Genomic DNA, 19,245 nt, shown 5'->3' with positions numbered 1-19,245 from the left:
ATTTATTTATTTTGCCATTTTCAGGCCTTTTACATTAAAAAACTCCTGCTAAAGATATTTTCAGACATGATCTTTGGTGAGTCCAATCTAAAGACCTTAGTAACATTAAATTGCAAAGCTTTTGAATTTTCGTAAAAGATCATGTCTGTTGTGACCAGAGATGGGCAGTAGCGCGTTACTTGTAACACGTTACTGTAATCTGATTACTTTTTAAAGTAACGAGTAAAGTACGTGCGTGTGCTACGATGTAATGGGAAATTCACCGAGAAACACGCAGATTCTTTCACTGACCGCTGCGGCACACCTGCACCAGGGCAAACCTCCGCCTACCCCACTCCTGCTTTACAGGTGAAAATAGAGCAAAAGGACCGCTAGTCTTTGACTTTATTTATTTTCTGCTGTGTTTCACTTGCATCTATTTGAAAGAGTGAGTGTAAACACAAAAAATATTTTATTTTATGTGCTGGAATGTGCAGAAAATAGGTTTAAATGTTAAACAAATTTCTTCCAGTCAGAGAATGTTGCATATAATAAAATTTTTACTTGATGCATAAAGTTAAAAGATTAAAACTGATAAAACAAGTTTTTAAAAAAAAGAGACTTTTCCATTTGATTACATTTTGTATGATGGATTATGCAGAAAAAGCAGAATTGGGCTGAAAGATCTATTGCTTTATTACCTATTCAGGTTGTAAATCGTGTTTTTAAAAAGTAACTAAGTAACTAAGTAATTAATTACTTTTGAAAATAAGTAATCAGTAAAGTAATGGGATTACTTTTTGGGGGAAGTAATCAGTAATTAGTTACTGATTACTTTTTTCAAGTAACTTGACCAACACTGGTTGTGACTCGCCAAATGTATTCGCCACAGGAAACACCAGAAACTCAGTTGTACATTGTCCAGTCTCTTCCAAACTTGACGTTTGATGGGACTCTGGAGACATCTATGTGCCTATATTACGCTGCAATTATGGCGCTGCCTAGTGGCAACAGGAAATACGCGGTGTGTGATAACTGGCAGTTCCACGCATGATATACATAAAATAGTTAATGGGTATTATGCATCTCCAAGGTACTCATTATTGTTGTTGTTACAATCTAAGGACTTTGCCATAATCTGGGACTATAATAAATTATCAGCTTGTAGTTTCAAGCAGAGGTGTGGACTCGAGTCACATGACTTGGACTCGAGTCAGACTCGAGTCATTAATTTTATGACTTTAGACTTGACTTGAAAAAATGTTCTAAGACTTGTGACTTGACTTGGACTTTTACACCAATGACTTGGGACTTGAATTGGACTTGAACCGGTTTACTTGAAAAGACTTGATATTTTACCCCAAATATAAAATTTAACATGCATATTATATAGAGATTGAAAATGTGACGTCATTCACGGGTAGAACCGCAAAGGATTCTGGGAACTCATGGCAAGCGGTACTAGCGCACGCAGGCTTTCAATTAAAATCAGTTATACAGCGATAAAAAGAAACACAAAAATGTCAAGAAGCTGTTGTATTATTAACTGCAATAGCCGGTCGCATGACAGCCACGGGAAGCCGACGGGTAAAGAGATCGGTTGTTATCGGATTACTTCATTGAAGAGAAATTGTTCAAGCCATGTTTCTGAAGTAACAAAGACGCGACGGATGGCCTGGATTGCAGCCATTCAAAGATCAAATATAACGTCCCAGAACCCTCCAGCTCACAGGTTAGTCTGCTCCAAGCATTTACACGAAGGTCAGTGTCTTTTAGTACTTAATACGTCATTTTCATAACATAATTAGTGATATAGGTTACAAGCAAGTCTGGCGCTGAACAGAAATTGTCGCGCTATGCTCCTTTGTTTATTGTGCATAAATAGTGAATTGTCCTGACACAATATTGTGTTTCGCTTCTGTTATTATGGTACATTGACAAAAACATATACTTTTATTCACAGGATAAAACAGGTTTTTTGTATCACTAATTGCCCAGTACGATTACAGCATACAGTATTATTGTCACTGCTACATTTCTGTGATGGGTACCAGAAATTATTTCCACTACTAATTAATTACCATTGAGCTCAAAGGTTATATTAATAAACGGTTAACGAATGTGTATTTATGACGACAATTTGTGAGACTGGTAAACTTATGATACGTACGATGGTCTTTCGTTCTACACGGTGCATTTCAAGGTCCTGCACCCATCCGTCGGTAAACTGTACCTGGGCTTGTTGCAGTGACCGGAAGTTACTAAACTTCATGAGTGTATGCACTCACTCCAAGAACCATATGATTATAAATATGCATATAAATATGCTAAGATGAGATAGCTGACTTCATCTAACTAGCAAATGTTGTCCAGGCTACGTTGGTGATGCCGTTTTTTTTAATGTGTATGATATTTTTGTCATGCGATTTTAAAGCTGGTCCTACAACCGCATCCAAGAATAACATGCAGCTTATCTCAGAACTGTCGGTGAAAATTATTCTTGGAGCTAGGTTTAATTGAGCTGCATTTTAAAGAGGTGCAATTTCACAATTTGTGTATATTTTCTAAGTTCACTATTTTGTCATGTGTTGAGAAAAACACAGATTTTAAAATTACATGGTCTAATATTTACATTTAGCATAACTGCAACATTATTTTTTCGTTTTGTTTTTTTTTAAAGACTCGAAAGGACTTGAAATTCAAAGTTTCAGACTTGTGACTTGACTCGGACTTTTACACCAGTGACTTGAGACTCGACTCTGACTTGCCTGACATTACTTGAGACTTGACTTGAGACTTGAGGATAAAGACTTGAGACTTACTTGAGACTTGCAAAACAATGACTTGGTCCCACCTCTGGTTTCAAGGCATCACTGATTATGGCTCACAAGGCAAACAGGTGCCCGTGTAACATTAATGTATTCTTATTTTTGAATACGTGTTCCAGCTAATGCGCTAAAATACTCCAGTAACAGTGCTCCACTGACATTTATAGACTTCCTGTTCAATAGATTGGGCAAGTGATACCACAGTATGAAAGCAGCTCTAATATCCCCTTCAACAATTAAATGTTTTCAACTGAAGTTAAATCCATTTTCATCGAGGAAAAAAAAACAGCCTTCCTTTCCAACTGAATACAGGCTTTACTCCCACGATTTTGACCTTTCAAACACATCGAGGCATTCTGTATCAATGCAAGATAATAGGAAAGAAAAAATGTTTTGGGTTTTGTATTGGTTTTTACCAGCTTTGCCAGTGTAAAGAAAGAGCTTTAATGAAAATATTTTAATGTGGAAGCAGTTATTCAAGCTGAGCCAATTTTGCTTTGGCGTGTATTCTGTTCCTGTTATTGTTTACATAGAAAACTGATTATCCTGGCCCCGGGACTGTTGTGATAACACAGCAAATACATTTCATGAAACTTATTAAATATGATATGACATAGGATCGGCCCAGACGAGAGAACAGAGGAGACTGGCCACAAGTCATTTTCATCATATGAATTTTGCCCAAAGTCCACGGAGGTCACAGTTTTCTCCTCTTCATCAGCACACGTGAGGAGCCACAGGGCGATGTGCCCGGTGTAATAGCCCTCTCAGCAAGGTAAACGAGCCTCTACCCACACAGACAAAAGCTAGTCACTCCAGCTCTGTAATGCACTCCTCTGCACGGACTCTAAAATCCCACATCACCTATATTCACTAAAGGCTAAAAGGTTTGCTTGCCCACATTTTACACCTCAATAACAATTCCAAGGGAAGGGCTGCCTACACTTGCAGCCGCTGTTGGCCCAGAGACATGTTTCCATGTATGATGCTGGTGTGCATCAGTGTAAACATGGATGCAATAAAGCCACAAAGATGAACTGAAAATTCACAGGCAGGATTTCAGTGTCTCCGGCGCTATCGCTTGCATGCTATAATTAGCCAGACAGTGCTCCTGATATTCAATAGGAGGATCTGCATAAATCAGGAGTTGGGGTGTTAATCCTCATCTGGCTTACTTTTGACAGATGAGAGGGTCTTTCTCCAAAACAGATAATATCACAAATTATTTTTCATTAATTAGCAAATACCTGCAAGTATCCTAAAGATATTTTTTTACACATCGATACTGTAATATTTGTGCTCTGTTGGCCAATCATTAAAAATACATGTGACTGAAGTCAAACATTATAACTACAGTACATCAGCCAGTATTTACAGTAAGAGGAATCCTCAGAGGAAAACAGGCTTCATGCTGCACCACCTCTGTCTTTACATCAGATTCTACACCATGCTGTTATTTCTCCAGCCATAATGCCTCCCACTTCTTTTTGAAGTGCCTGCTATCCTGGTGTCAGCCCCTATCTCAGCATGTGTTCGTCTGTATCAGGGTAATGAGCCTGTGCGAGCTAAGAAGGAGGACCAATCGCTGCAACAGATGCTGAGAAGAAACTGTATCAGTCAGCTATCCACAGGAGAAGCAGCCACATGCAGCTTCCTATGAGAGCAAAGAAACTATGACAGACATGTAAAACAGCACGACAGCAAGAAGCGCCACATACTCGCAGGTAGAGTTAGGCTACTACCTGTGACACGCAAGACTAAAAATATTTAGCAGCTACGCGGCAGGAAATGAAAGTTACATAAGAATGATTATGATTTGATCAACATGGCAGGAACAACATAGCACTGTATAGAAAATAATGAAATAACAGAAGGTACACACGGAGATGTCTTTAGTTTTTCGTTTTTTTGATAAAAGTTTTCTTGGCTGCACATCCATGATGACAATCTCCTGTTCCATAACATCTTAAAATGTGAACTTGCTGCCATGTTCCAGAAACCAGTCTGAGCTAATCTGAGCTTTGTGACATTGTGTTTTATCCTCAGAAGATGGGTACACTGTGGTCATAAAGAGATGGACATGGTCAGCTATAGTACTCGGGTGGTGCTCAGTTGGGACTAAGAGGCCCAAAGTGTGCTGAGAAAATATCCCCCAAACCATTACACCCCCACCAGGAGCTTGAAATGTTGGCACAAGGCAGGATGGGTCCATGCTTTCATGTTGTTTACATCAAATTCTGACTCTGCCATCTGAATGTTGCATTAAAAATAGAGACTCGTCAGACCAGGCAACATTTCTCCAGTCTTCTATTATCCAATTTTGTGCAAATTGTAGCCTCAGTTTCCTGTTCTTTGAGACACGAGTGGTACCTGGTGTCCTGTTTGAAGGGTTCCTGTTGCATTCCTATCAGCTGGAAGCACTCTGGCTATTCATCAATAAAGCATTTTCACCCAGAGAACTGCCCTTGACTGGATATTTTGGACCATTCAAATTCCAATAAATCAGTATTTTCTTAAATACTCAACAGCAACAAACATGCCAGGTTTAGAGTCACTTCCTCACTTCCCACTTCCCCATTTTAATGTTTGGTTAGAATTTCAGCAGCTTGTCTTGACCACATCTATATACTTGAATGAGGTGCTACCATGTGATTGGCTAATTAGATATTCGCATTGCCAGAACAAGTGTGCCTAAACTGGGTGCCAGTTTAGTTTACAGGGTGCTCAGGCTAAATCCAATGGCCCGGGTTCAACTCTAACCCAAACACTTTAGTCTCACTTCATTTTATTTATTTTTCAATCTACGACGCCTGAATGGATTCGAAAGAAATCCCCATATTTGATAATTACTCTCTGTCCATCAAAATCTGATGTCTGCAAGATTTAAATGCCGGTGGCTGACAGGGTGAAAAAGGTCAGAATGTCACCTATCTCGCACACAGGCAGAGGGAAGAAAACTAATGTTTACTTTGAAATTGCCTGATGTAAAATGACCATAAAGGAGTACATCCACAAAACTGCATAAGTGTCCTTGACTGCTGCCACCAAGACCCATCTTCAAGCCCCAGATTAGCCTCATGCATAAATAATGCCAGCAGAGGCAAAAATTTACTTGCTCTAGTTTTTCCAGGTACAAACAGTTTTCTCATCTATAAGAAGATTAAAATGTATTTACTATCGTGAACGACGGTGTTTAAGCTGCAAGTTACCGCTGACTTTTTTCTTAAAACTGCAACCCGTCTGTTAGAGAAAATTAAAAGTGCCAAATTCATTTCAATGAAGGAATAAATGCGAGGGAAAGGAGCCGGTGGTCAATAGCTCGGTTCCCATAGTGTCACAAAAAACTGGCGAGCAAAGCTATAATGACCTGCAGGGTTCTCTGCCCTTCTGTTTCAACACTGCACTGTTTCCATTACAGTCCTAATGCTGTGGATCAGATGGAGTGGCTCCTTTCACTGGCAGAGATTCCACTGAAATGGCATGTGAGGAGCACTCTGCAGCTCTGCTTCACAACAGGAGACAGTGACAGTCCCTGTAGGCCACAAAAAGCCTTTTCTGAGAAACAAAAGATTGACAAACCTGTCATAGTCTTGACAGATCTCCCCCACAGCTATCAGAGCCTTTAGGTACTCGTTGGGCTGGTAAGGGTTGATGTAGTGCAAGGAGCAGCTGTTCCTGGGGTCTCCATTGGAGGCTGTGAAGTCAATGGCAACCTGGTGGGAAGAGAAAGAAATTGCAAAGTGTGCAACATGAACAGTTCATCAGAATCAGTTAAGCTTTTCTTTTGGCACTTGACTTCCTGCAAAGACTTTTACTTGGTTGCTTGAATGCTTATTATATTCCGAGCCATTATGAGTGAGGGAGCCTGAAATAAACCTAATGGCAGTATAAATTACATGATCAGAGGTAAGAACTTGCTTCTTTTTTTTACGCCCACATAGACTGAAGCAGCATCACCTCCCATACACAGTAGATCCAAGCAGCTAGCTATTTCAACAAGGGAGGACTGCATCTACCACAGCAGTCCTCATGATTAACATGCATTGCTTCTCTGATCCAGCCAGAAAGCGAGAATGTGCACTACAGAGGGCAAACCAAAGGGCAAGAGTTACAGAACATTTGAATTTATTTCATGAAACTGCCTCCAAGAAAGCTATGTGTGCACAAACAAAAAGGTCAGGAAAGAAGGAAACATACCAAAGTCTTCATCGAGTAGCAACATGATCGGTGTGCCGAGCACAATATGTAAGTCATGAAACTAGGCTGCAGTTAACAGCATTCAGTGACAGCGAAGCGTCATTAAAGACAGTCGGTTTAATTTACCGTAAAGTGAATTTGGCATCCTCCCATGATGTAGTCTAAGAAGGAGTAGACTCTGTGAAGCTGCGAGGCAGAAAAACACAAATCTTTCAGGCAAAACCGCAGAAGTTATGATGTCACCAGGTCATTAAAGCACACCAAATCTGTTCGCTATAAAGGTAAGAAAAAAATGTTGTGCTGTATGCTGAAAATGTAGTGGAGATTAAAAATGCTCTGGAAAGTCTTCCCTTTATAAAACAATAACAGAAACAGCAGCAGTGTCTATACCGCTTGTTTCCCTTTATAAAACAATAACAGAAACAGCAGCAGTGTCTATACCGCTTTGTAAACTGAGACAATGAAACACTGACTGATTCTCTCTAGGGTGTTGCTTCTTCTGAAGCATGTTTCTGCAGGAGTTTCCTACCTTGAGGTCAGTGAGAATGACAACTCCTGAATTTTTATAGTTTCTCTTCTTCTGTTTGTACTTAGGATTCATACAGTCCCACGACACCTTGAACAAAAGCAAGTGAAAGACAAAGAACAAAAGCAACAACTTGTGGCATTTTGAACATATCAAAGCAGCCTGACATTGTTTTTTCCTTCCATGTGTGCTGGATTTCAGCAGAGAAAAATCAGAGGCACACTGGGAAAGGATAAAATTGTTACACAGCTGTCTCTCCCCTCCCCTCCGCTCTGCTCCACCTCTCCATTCACTGACCTTATTTCCACTGGAAATTTTCTGCATTTCCCTGAAACTGGCGTAGAATTCGCCAATGAAGTCATGCTTCCCCCTGGAGTCATGATCCCACACTAGGCACTGTGGCGCACACACACATACAGACATTGTTTACTACTTTTGACATACAACAACTCATTCATATATCCCAGGTATACTCATAGAAAATCCATATACAAATCAAAGTGATGTATTTTCAGTGTTCTGCCCTGTTTGCTGACCCCAGCTGAATCACGCTGGTCATGCAGTTTCTGACTCACTGACTGTGGTTTTTGCAGTCACAGTTCTAAAACGTTCCCTACCTTGAGCTTCCGGTCTTCATCGCAGCTGCACAGGGATATGAGTGACACTTTGAAGGGCTCCCACACTGGATTCAGGTTGTTTTTAATCACCTGTTAGAGAACAAGTACAATAACAACAGAAGTAAAGTGTTAGAAACACATTAAAAGCTGTCGATGAAACCGGGGTGGGAATGTGGTAAGGTTACCTCAGTTCTGTAAACAAGTTGCTCGGTTTCATCGTCATTGATTCGATAGATTTCCAAAAATGGGTCCGACTTGCTGAAGAGATCCTGCAGAAACAGAGAAGACAAAACTGACTAACCCACTAGATCTGGAGGTGAGAAACAACCAGTTTCAGGAAAGATTTTTCTTCCTTTACTTGCTGTAAATCAGAAAAGGAAAAGTCTATAAAACTAGTATTTCTCTGGTTTTCTTTTTTAGCTTTATTCATTCATGGACTCTCGCAGAGGTCAATGTCTGTTAGATCAAAAGATATGAAATATCACATTTAACAGAAAGGATTTGGTTTAATTCAATTTGCAGTCTCTTCAAGCGTTTGCTAGCGTTTACAATGAAGCTGTGACGATTTCCACCCGGGCTTGGGTGCTTGTGATATCTCAGTATGCTTTTAGTATTTGTCCAGGTGATTTGTACAAATGTCTGCAGACACTAATTCATCGTTTGCTGATTGCAGGAGGAATAATTGTCAGGTAACTGTCTGCATGATTAAAGGACAGGAAGACGCAGCGTGGTGGAATTTTTGAATAAGACATCATTGAGGAAAGGGTTGATCTTTTATAAGCTTCTAAGTCATGCCATAGATTTTTCACTCAAGTATTGACATTTTCCTTCAGCAAATAGCTTGTACATGCTACGGCTGAAGTTCATTAGCAAAGTATTTGCGCTTTCCTTTGCGTGTTGCAACTTGCGCAAAGTGCATTTTAAACAGCCCCGGCGATCGGCTGTAATGAACACGATGAATTCAGATCAACTCACTAGTGTTTGTGTCCATTTTCAGTGTTAGTAAATGCCCCAATTAACTGAAAACACGTGGAACATTTTGCATCTTTTATAGTTATTTGTGGTAGCCTTGAATCATCCCCTGAGTCTCAAGTTCAGGCGTCTGAGAGCAGAGGCAACACTGATTATTGAGGTCAATTGATTCTTCTGGGAGGAAAACAAATAATTACTGTGTGTGCGTCTGCGTGTCTGTGTCGTTCTGTGTGCCTGTGTCGGCTGAGTGGGTGAGGGGGAGTTTTGTGTACAGCGAATGAGACGGTTAAAGATGCATTTCCCGCTACATTAGCCAGATACATCTCCTGAGGGATAGGAGCAAAAAAAAAAAGAGCTGTAAGATCCTTACTTTGTTGCCATGACAACCACTAGCCAGTGGCATCAGTAGCATGGACTCATGAGGCAAACATGTCAAAATTCAATTTCAGGTTTACAATAACTGTAATGTTTATCATTAGCAGTTACCACCATCTATCATACCTCCTAATTAATCCTTCTGCTCAGCAACGTGAACGGGCTGACATTCAGTATTTACAGCAGGTTGAGGGGATGCAACTGATGAGCAGCTCATTAGAAAGAGTCATGCTTCAGTCATCATCTGTTGTCCTTGTTAGATAATTTGCTATATGCAAGCTGCCTGTCACAGCTAATTTATTTTGTTAAAAAACTACTTAAGAAGACATCCTGTCACTTGTAGCAGGAGGGCACTAAGACCCAGGCACAATTCAGGGGCCCAAGGTGAGAGCACCTGACCCTTTGAGAGGCTCATTAGGTGGGTTAGTTTTATTCCTGCTGTTTTACCTTTATTAGCTTGTTTCAGCTGGGATTATTTTACCGTAGGGATGTATGTGTAACCTGGGGTGCTGGGGCGTGAATGTAATAATAATTAGTATATAAGTAGTTTCGTTTTTTTGAACTTTCATCACGATCCTGGACCAGTGGTAGTCTCAAGGTGCAGTGAAGGTTGCCCAAAGTGTTCACTTTTAATCATTTTATTTCTCGTTCTCGGTAAACTCTAGCGCAGTGCTAATAAACAGCTTCTATTTGTATTTAGTGCTGTGGCTCCTACTGTGGGAGGTTATTGTTTTCTGTTAATATTTTATGTTTATGGTGGTACTGGTATTACTTTAGGTATTTTATGCTGGAAGTTGTGGGTTTACTTTGAGTGGAGTGTGGGTCATTCAGTCCAAGTACACTCCCAGCGTATCAGTTTGCTGATTGTCACACCAACATAGTGAGACTCCTTAACTTCTGACGTTTTGTTTTTTTTATAGGCTTGATTATACGAGCTGTAGTTACCCAGCTTGAAATAAAAACCTTTGTTACAGCATCTTGACCCATACTGATTGTTGGTTTTCTTATTGAGTCTCAACAGTGCAATTTATTCAAGTGCTCCACACTGATAAGCTGTGATAAGTTTATGGAAGTTTAAAAATCAGGGCATTCATGAGGTTCTTTTGGAGGATGCCCAGAATCTGTTTGTAGTGCCTGCATAACCTACAATATGTTGGATTACATGTGGTTAGGGACATGACTCCACATGTAAATATAAATATTACAAGTTTGCTTCTGCCACAGTTTTTGCTCTTGCCTTTCTGTGTTCACTGTTTTTCTCCTGTCATCCCAGCTGGTAGCTGTACATAGCTGCCCATCCCTGAGCCTGGTCTCTTCCTGCTAATAGCAGGAAGGGGTTTTCTTTCCAATATTTGCTTTGCAATCTTTACAGTTGCGAAGAAAATGGTTAAATGTATACATTGTGCTGATTGGGGTATCTACAGTTTCATGAATGGGAAAATTGTCTTATTAATATAAAGAAGGTTTCCAGTCGTAACTTCTTTTCTTTTTTTCTATCTAATAAAAAACACCACAATTTCAAAATAGACAACACCTCTCCTGCAGCTCTACATTGAGCATCCCCAATGAGTATCACTTAAAAAAAACATCTCTCGGGTGAAAGCCTTGAACCTATTGCACCACAACAACACTATCCTGATCTGCTCTGAAGACAGCTGGCACCGACCAAAGTCTCCATTCTCGTTCTGTCTCTGACTTGAATTACAATATGCTGAAAACTTGCTATGGATTTTTGGTTTCCACTCATGCCAACGACAGCCTGCCTACCCCAGCTTTAACACAAATATCTGCAACATTATCTCCTCCCATCTGAGCAGAGGACACTGAAGAAATGCAATTTTTTTTTAGAGATGCCAGCACTGTTCAGAGGCATGTTTTGAAAATGATAGAAAATTTCTTACAACCAGCTTGTCTCTTATATCCAAACCAAGTTATGCCCACAATCCTAAAAAATTAAGCTTATATGTAACTTCAACAAGAAAAATCTGTGATCTTTTGTCTGCTTTCCTGAGTGCTCCCCTTTCCCATCCTGTCAACATCATGAGTGTAGTCAAGGGTTGTCAAACATAGGGCCCCAGGGCCAGAATCGGCCCCATAAAGACTCTAATCAGGCCCACTGGAAAATGTGAAGCAAGATGTATTGTTGGGATTTTTAACTGTATTCTTAAAAGTTTTGCAGTTTCTCTGCTGATAAAGATCTCCCCTTATCTACACCAAAGTAAATGATAAAGTGGGCTTTACGTGGCCCACAGTGTAAAATGAGTTTTACATCCCAATCCGCCATCTCTCCATCTCCACCTCACACTGGTCACTGCATCCAAGCATGTCTGTCTTCATCTTTGTCTTCACCACCATCAGCATCCAGACTCCACTGGGTCCTGTCCTATCACTGCTGGGACTACTTTCTATGATGTTTCCTCAGAGTCTAATCACCAAATAGGTTATTAATTGACTTCTGTATCTTAATAAATGATGTTCAGTTCTTTCAAAAGGTGTCTCCTCGCTAACATACATATGGGTTATTTTTGGAACCAAAATTAAATTGTCTTTGCTCCTAAATAAAATCAGTATCTAATCACAGTCTATATTGTTTGTTCAGAGCAAATGAACACTTTTGCATCTGAGTGGCAAGTGACTGCACATCATTTCTCTAAAAGTAAGTAATTTATTTGGGTTAGAGTGGTTTCTCCAGCATTTCAACAGAAACTGGAGACTTGGGGCAGCCATTACGAGGAGGAGAAAATGGACTTCACAACAAGGATTTATTTTTATTATTTTGTACTCCATGTGTTGGAGTCGGGTTCAATTTCACTGTCAGTGTGGCGGTAAAATTCAGAGTGGAATTCCAAAAATAAATGCACATGCTGTAGAAAATTTGAATTTTTTTCCAAATAGAGCTGGAAATCAAAGGGCAACCTGTGAGTCTTGAGTCCCGAGGCTCGTTCCTGAAAACATGGTGTGACTACAGATCATCAGAGTTGTAACTGGATGTAAACTCCCGCTCTCTTTTTGATTGAAACATGCCTTCAGCAAAGTCTGACAGCATGAGTCCGGGAGAAGCTAAGGTCAGTGATATGCAGCTTTAAAGTAGATCAACATTTAATAACACAAATAATTCTGAATACTAATATAATTTGTATATAACAGCATGATTTTTTGTGAGAAAATATTCCCTTCTGTGAGCATAAATTTAATGCCATTGAATTACTGTGGATGGATTTCTTAGCCTATACAGTATCATGACAGGAGGATTCTCATATTACTCACCATCTAATGCTTCTAAACCGCGTCTAATAAAACAACTGTGTTGGTGTTTCAATCAAAAACGTGTACTCCTCTCACCTTATCATCGAGCTTCTTGGCACAGAAGGAGAGTTCCACATATCCGTTGTTGCCAGAAATTTCCTCAGCGTGCACCTAGAAGGAAAAAGAATTTGGCAGTGATGTTTTTGTGTTTGCATTTCTATTATTACTGTTAAAAGAAATGTGACTTAAGACTGTGATATATATTTCCAAAACACGACCTTAAAGCTCGCAAACATGACTGTCGTGATTCAAGCTCCAGAATATCAATACAATATCATTTGTCAGCATTTATAACAAACTATCGCCAATAATTAGTGGCTCCATTTTTTTTTATTGCATTAGCTACTGGAGTGAATCGTGCTTTTATTTCAAAGTGTCCTTGAGCAAGACACCGAAGCTCAAAATCCTCCTGATGAGTAATTTTATGAAAGCTCTCTGTCATCACTGTGTGAATGTGCATAAATGTGGGAACGGGCAGACACATTGTGAGGCTCTTTGGAAAAGAGATTTTTAAAAGCTACGTAAATGCTATCCATAAAGGATAAAAGAGACGTTTACGTCAATGCAAAGTTAAACAGACAAATCCACAAATTACACGGCAAATAAAATTCCACTCTTGTAAAACTTAAATGCCCCTGTGTGACTCAAATATCTATCATCAGTTATAATGAGTATTTGTACTGTTTTGATTTTCTATTGCAAATGAAAGTGATTTTAGAGTGAAGTCCTGTAAAACGTTTAACCAGTAGGTGAAAAGAAGAATGAGTGAGTAAAAATGCAAGAAGAAAAAACATCAGAAAAATACTCCAAAGTTAGTCATCACTTAACTACAGCACTGTACAAGAGTGCAGAGCCACCCCTCATTTCTTTATTGTTTGCTAGGAAAATGAGAAGTGCCATCATTTATTGAAACACGTGCAAACAGATGTGGATATTTGGTATGAGCACCACTTATCCTTTGACGTAGTCTGAACTTTCTTAGGCAAGCTTTCCTTTCATTCCTTTAAGTAGTCTTCAGGAATAGTTCTCCGGGCTTCTTAAATGATAGTCAAAGCTCTACTTTATAAATTTTGTTCTGTTTTCTGTCACAATGATCGCACACTCCTTTAGTAATTTCTGTGGAGCTCTGGGGAGATAAATTCTTGACTGATAATTTACCCATGTCATCTTTACTGGTTGTGTGTTTGGGATGGTATTGCATGATGAAATCCAGAATCTATCCAAATCTGCCGGCACTTTTCCATCAACTTTGAAAAGATCTCAAACACCACCTAGTGAAATGCAGCCCAAACCGTGACAGAGCCTCCGCCGTGTTTTAAAGATGGCTGCAGACACTCACTGTTGTACCTCTCTCCTGAACTTCTCCATACATACTGATAATGGTTTGAAACAAAAAATTCAAATTTGGATTCATTACTCCATCAGATCTGTTGCCACTGATTTTCAATCCAATTCTTGTGTAAGTTTCATACCTCAGCCTTTGCTCCCTGTTTCCCTTCTTTAAGAATGGCTTCTTGACAGCCACCGATCCACAGAGACCATTTCTGATGAAGCTTCAGTGAAAAGCAGATGGATCACCTGAAGGGCCAGATGCATCTCTCAGGTCTTTGGAAGGACCAGACTGGAAGGTTCATCTGCTGTAGATCTTTTTTTTTTAGACCCAAAACCTTTGATTTTGACTCCCACATGTCCAGTTTCCTTAAATCTTTTAAGGAGAAACTGCTGATGATTACAAGATATGCCAAGTTGTCTGTGTTAACCTGAGCAATGACCTTACTAGTGCAAAAATACTATTTTGTGCCTGTCAAACTTTATTATCTTTGACATTTTTAGTTGATTAAGTTACAGAAATAGAAACATTTCTTTGACTAAATGTGTTTTTGTGACAGGCTACAAGTTAAAAATGGTTGGGTTCTTTTAGCTGTCTGTTATGTGTAGACAAAATATTGGTTAATCCCTTGAGTTAATCTTTTTTTGCACTTGAAAGATACAGGTCAGTGTTTATGGCTCAACAAACAAAAACAGTCCTCTGAAAATAGTTAGGTTGAACTAAAAACCAGTGGAAAAGCAGCCTCCAAAGAGAAATTGTGAAAGACCTTCAGAAAACCTGGGAAATGATTCCTCAAGACTACGTACTAACAAGAAACTCTGACTCCCTGGAAGCAAAATATAATAAAATGACTGGCTTGTAGTATAAATGATCTCTACTTTCTTTCAGAATACTCCAAAGCTAGTCTTTACTGATTTGTTTCTTATTTATTTGAAATCCTTCGAATGTTGCTACATTGTTCTACAGTGCCTACATATTTTATACTCTGTAAATGACACCTTACATTTGTAAAAAAATTACACGGTAAATGCAAATTACAGGTTGCAGTCTACCTGCTTGCTTGTAACAGTAATATTTCTGTGCACATGCATATGCACATAATTTTATGTTTTTTATTGTAAAAACAAATAGTTGAAGCTCGTTGTGATCATTAGCATTTTTTCTTGGAGTGGCTTTTACTTGGTGTAGGATTAAACCAGGGCGTGGAGAGACACCTTAGCTAGAAGCTTACTGATGTGTCAGGTTATCACCTCAACTTGTGAATTTACATTGTTATAGATGTAAACGTTACCACAACAAAACAGTAAAGCTGTGCTAGTTATCAGATTTTTTTCCACTTTCCACGTTTGTTTAGAGAGGAAGAAGTTCAGCTTGTAAGAAACACAGTGCACCTTCTGCTGCTCCCATTGTGCTGTCTGTCCACCTCACAGAACACAAGGCTTTGCTTTCTGCTTCTGTGTTAAACTGGCAGCAACATTATATCAAATTGCCAGAACTGTGGCTCTAAAGTAAGCATGCCCAGGGCTAGACAACGCTTGTGATGACAGGGAAGGAAAGGCTTCATTTTTTATTTTTTTTATCACCCAGTTTGTCCTGACAAGAACAACTAGCATGTAAAATCTTTGTAAAAATGTAGGCAGGTGTGCTCTTTCCATCTTTGCCAGGGCAGCAGATTAAGTAGTATAGCGTGAGTAGATTGTGATCTATTTTAATAGCTGTTTAAGGATTATAGTATTAAAGTTAGAATGAGGATTTGCCTGTGGCTACAGACATTTTCACACCCAAAAGAGTTGAGCCTGAGACCCTAAATGTCTGAAGCAGTCGGATGCGACATTAAGCAGCCTTTACCAGCCAGCTGTCTTTACAACTGTTAAGTCCAGTTGCACTGATGAAGGCTTTCAGCTGAAACACACCTGCTCTGCCCTTTAATAAACATTAAGAAGTATGTTTGTTCAAAAGTGCAGAAGATATGTGAGAAGAGTGCACAAAAAGAAGAGTGCACTAATTGCCTGGTGAATTCACACCTCCAGGAAGCAGGACACATGACAGCATGGGGTAGCACTCACGTGGGAAAGGGCAACTTCAGACGTTGCCCCAACATGATTCCCTGCACATTTTCTGGGAGTCATGCTTGAAAACAGCTTCTGTCTCACGCTTGAAGATATGGTTTTTGCTGCTTGTTATACATAAGGCAATAATACAGTGAGCACAGAAAGGAGCAGGCTCATGCTTTTGCATATGAAAAGCAATGAAAATATATTTGTTTGGTAAAGAATAGAGCAGGCTGTATAGCAGCAGCAAGCTGTCTGCACATTAATGGGCACACTGCAAACAGTAGATGCTAACAGGCATTTTTGGTGTGGATCTACTGAGCTCACTACCTAACTATATGGCAAAAGTATACTTTCTCAGTTCATTCTCTTACTTATCTTAACGTTGTCTGAGGTGAGATCCACGGGGTCTGACTTTGAATTCAACTAGTAATTATGTAACCTCAAATACCTGGTGCGTTACCTAATCCTGGTCCCATGGGTTTGATAATGCATCATGTCAATGGGGGTGTAGAAGTACAAATATGTGTCTATAAATCTAGGATGTTTTTTTTACAAAGAAAAAAACCTCCTACATTATCTCCATCGTGTCTCATATAATATGCTACAGTAAGAATATTTTCTGTTTTGTTTTTTTTACGCGTAGCAAGTAAAGTATAATGAAGAGCTACACTATTATAAATCGACAGAGGCATGTTTTTAATGCCATTATGCGTGTGCCACTACAGCATTACGGATAATGGTTCAGCATTGTGCTTGTGCACTGAATTCTCTGCGCTTGTGCAGATGAAATGGTCAGATTATTCCTTTGTGAGAATCCTCACCATTCCCCTCGAGAGCTTCATAATGCATTTGCTTTTTAAATAAATTCTAAATCTGGCAAAAGACTGAGTGATTCGTTTTTTTGCCTGTATTCAGTAAGTGAAGAGAACCAAGGAGGTGAAGTTTGTTGTCTGTGTGTGTAAGATGGGGCTGAATTTAAATCACGCTTTGTACTTTTGCTCACACCAAAAACATGCAGGAGACCGACGCAAACACGGGAACATCTGTACTGTGTGTGACAGTCCAGCCCGGTGATAATAACGCTGTCAGACTTTGCAGCAGCTTGTCCACCATGAATTCATTAGAGAAAGGAGAAGATGAGATTCTTTTGTGTATTTCCCGACCTGAGTGGAGGGTTGCGTGATTACCTTGTCATGTTTTGATGTGCTACCGCCACTGGCTTGTTAACTATAAGATGCTGGATAATGAACCAAGAGCTATTCTCTTCCACATTTGACACATGATTTCTTGTGCATTCATCATTTCTTATGGATTCTCTTGCTTCCCTGTGCGCTTTAGTGGGAATGCCTCTCCGTGCCACTAAAACGGACACTACCATAGAGAAGATGTCTGACTTATAAAATAAAATTACACCGCTACAGTGATACCAAGGAGCAACACAGGGCTAATGTGTTATGTGTTCAAATTAGTTCATTCATCAGAGCAGCAACATTACACACGCAATGTCAGGAACCTACTGTGATGGTGGATTTGCCGGCATATTTCCCATACTTGAGCAACAGAGGTTTCACCATCTTCTTTTGGGCCACTATCTGCAAAGAACAAGATAAACAAAACGTTTGGCCTTGAGCCCTCAGCGGCAAACAGCAGTATATAGAGATCTGAGCCTTTGCCATCACTAATAAGTATAAATCATTTACTGCAAGCGGTGCAGCAAATATACACCATTTACCAATAAAGACAAAAGGGGGCATGTTTTAGTGCTTTTACACCAACAAATCCCAGTTATTAGACCACAAATCTGGAGCTACAGCTGGCAAAAATGGGTTAGTAAGACAGCAGCATCTGTTTACCTGGCCAAGAGTGCACTCCACCCCTCCCAGAAAGTCATCATCACGGGTTCCGATGCTGTGAGTGCCGTGGATGTCGTAAACCTCAAATCGCAGTTTCTGAACCTCCTCGAAGTAGTAATCCAGCGAGAAAACCTTGCCAAAGACTGGGTGCAAGTTGCTCTTGATCACTTCTGTCCTGTCCAGCTGAAAGAGAACATGATGAATGAACTTTTGAATGTCAACACTAGTTTATCTAATGTTCCTAATTATGACAGACTGTATGCATTTGTAAAGAAATGAAGCCCCCCTTTGACAGACTGTCTTATAGTGTTTTACATCGCATGTAGGAAACAGAGTCAGCTTCTTTACAAAGAAGGGCAGACGTTATTATGTTTGTCATGAGGATGATACGAGAGATGATTGGAGGGCTCTGACATTTAATCTCAGCTTAGAGGAAACATCCATGCTTGTCTTTGACTGCCTGACAAGGAAAAGCTGATCTCTCTGGGGCCCCATCTGTTCGTGATGTAGAATTTAGCTCTCACACAGTTGCATGAACATTTCCACACTGCCCAATTTGTCACAAGGACAAATCATCATTGAGCATTTTGAAGTCAACAGCGCTTTAGTACTGGTAAATTTAACAAGAACAATAAATATACACAGGAAAAAAAATTGTCACGAATTTCCAAGATTAACCAAATGCGCGTTGATAAGCGATGTTTGGGACTTAAAGCTAAATGTGTAAATAGTTGAATGACCCAGAAGGGAAAAGACCCACCAAGGTGCATTATATGGAACTGATCTATCAGCAGCAAATGAAGGACTGAGGAAGGTTTAAGTGCTCATCCAAACGACACAGTCCAAAGTCATTTCTTCATTGTCAGCGGGGCAGGTCCACACTTTGCTTTTGATTACTTTACAAACGGTTGACAGTGTTTTCCCATTTCTCATCTCTCGCTTTGGGAGAGTCTATAAGCTGAAGGACTGAACTGGAATAAGAAGCGTGATTCCTGCATCACGCACAACATTTTATACATCTAATCTACAAATCAAAGCACAAACATCCAGCAAATATCTCAGATCACAAGCCAACAGCTTCTTGTAATCGATTTTCTTGGTCTTTTGAAAGGTATTTCTTCATTTTGTGATTTTTAGAGTGATGCCAGTCTTCCAAGATCTGTGGAACAATATAATATTTATACATTTAAAATGGTTTTTTTCTTCCT

At 39.7% G+C, this 19,245-nt stretch overlaps 1 protein-coding gene across 4 annotated transcripts in view; it reads right to left on the bottom strand.

Annotated features, from left to right (window-relative positions):
• Nucleotides 1-19,245, bottom strand: part of cpne7 (copine VII) — a 38,075-nt gene that overhangs the window by 12,669 nt on the left and 6,161 nt on the right. For 3 of the 4 annotated variants that reach the window (XM_080302897.1, XM_080302894.1, XM_080302900.1), the window contains 8 exons: nt 18,038-18,220; nt 17,702-17,776; nt 12,837-12,911; nt 8,333-8,416; nt 8,148-8,237; nt 7,534-7,926; nt 7,131-7,190; nt 6,387-6,520 (listed from right to left, as the gene is read on the bottom strand). In XM_080302897.1, the coding sequence (XP_080159023.1) occupies nt 6,387-6,520; nt 7,131-7,190; nt 7,534-7,926; nt 8,148-8,237; nt 8,333-8,416; nt 12,837-12,911; nt 17,702-17,776; nt 18,038-18,220 (1,094 nt within the window). The remainder of the gene's footprint in view (nt 1-6,386; nt 6,521-7,130; nt 7,191-7,533; nt 7,927-8,147; nt 8,238-8,332; nt 8,417-12,836; nt 12,912-17,701; nt 17,777-18,037; nt 18,221-19,245) is intronic. The other variant, XM_026168291.2, reaches the window with a different exon arrangement.

This window comes from Astatotilapia calliptera, chromosome 1 (genome assembly GCF_964374335.1).
Source record: "Astatotilapia calliptera chromosome 1, fAstCal68.1, whole genome shotgun sequence".
In the NCBI taxonomy this organism is placed as follows: domain Eukaryota; kingdom Metazoa; phylum Chordata; class Actinopteri; order Cichliformes; family Cichlidae; genus Astatotilapia; species Astatotilapia calliptera.
Note: the sequence above shows the minus strand (reverse complement) of the source record. Positions and strands in the feature narration are given on the sequence as shown.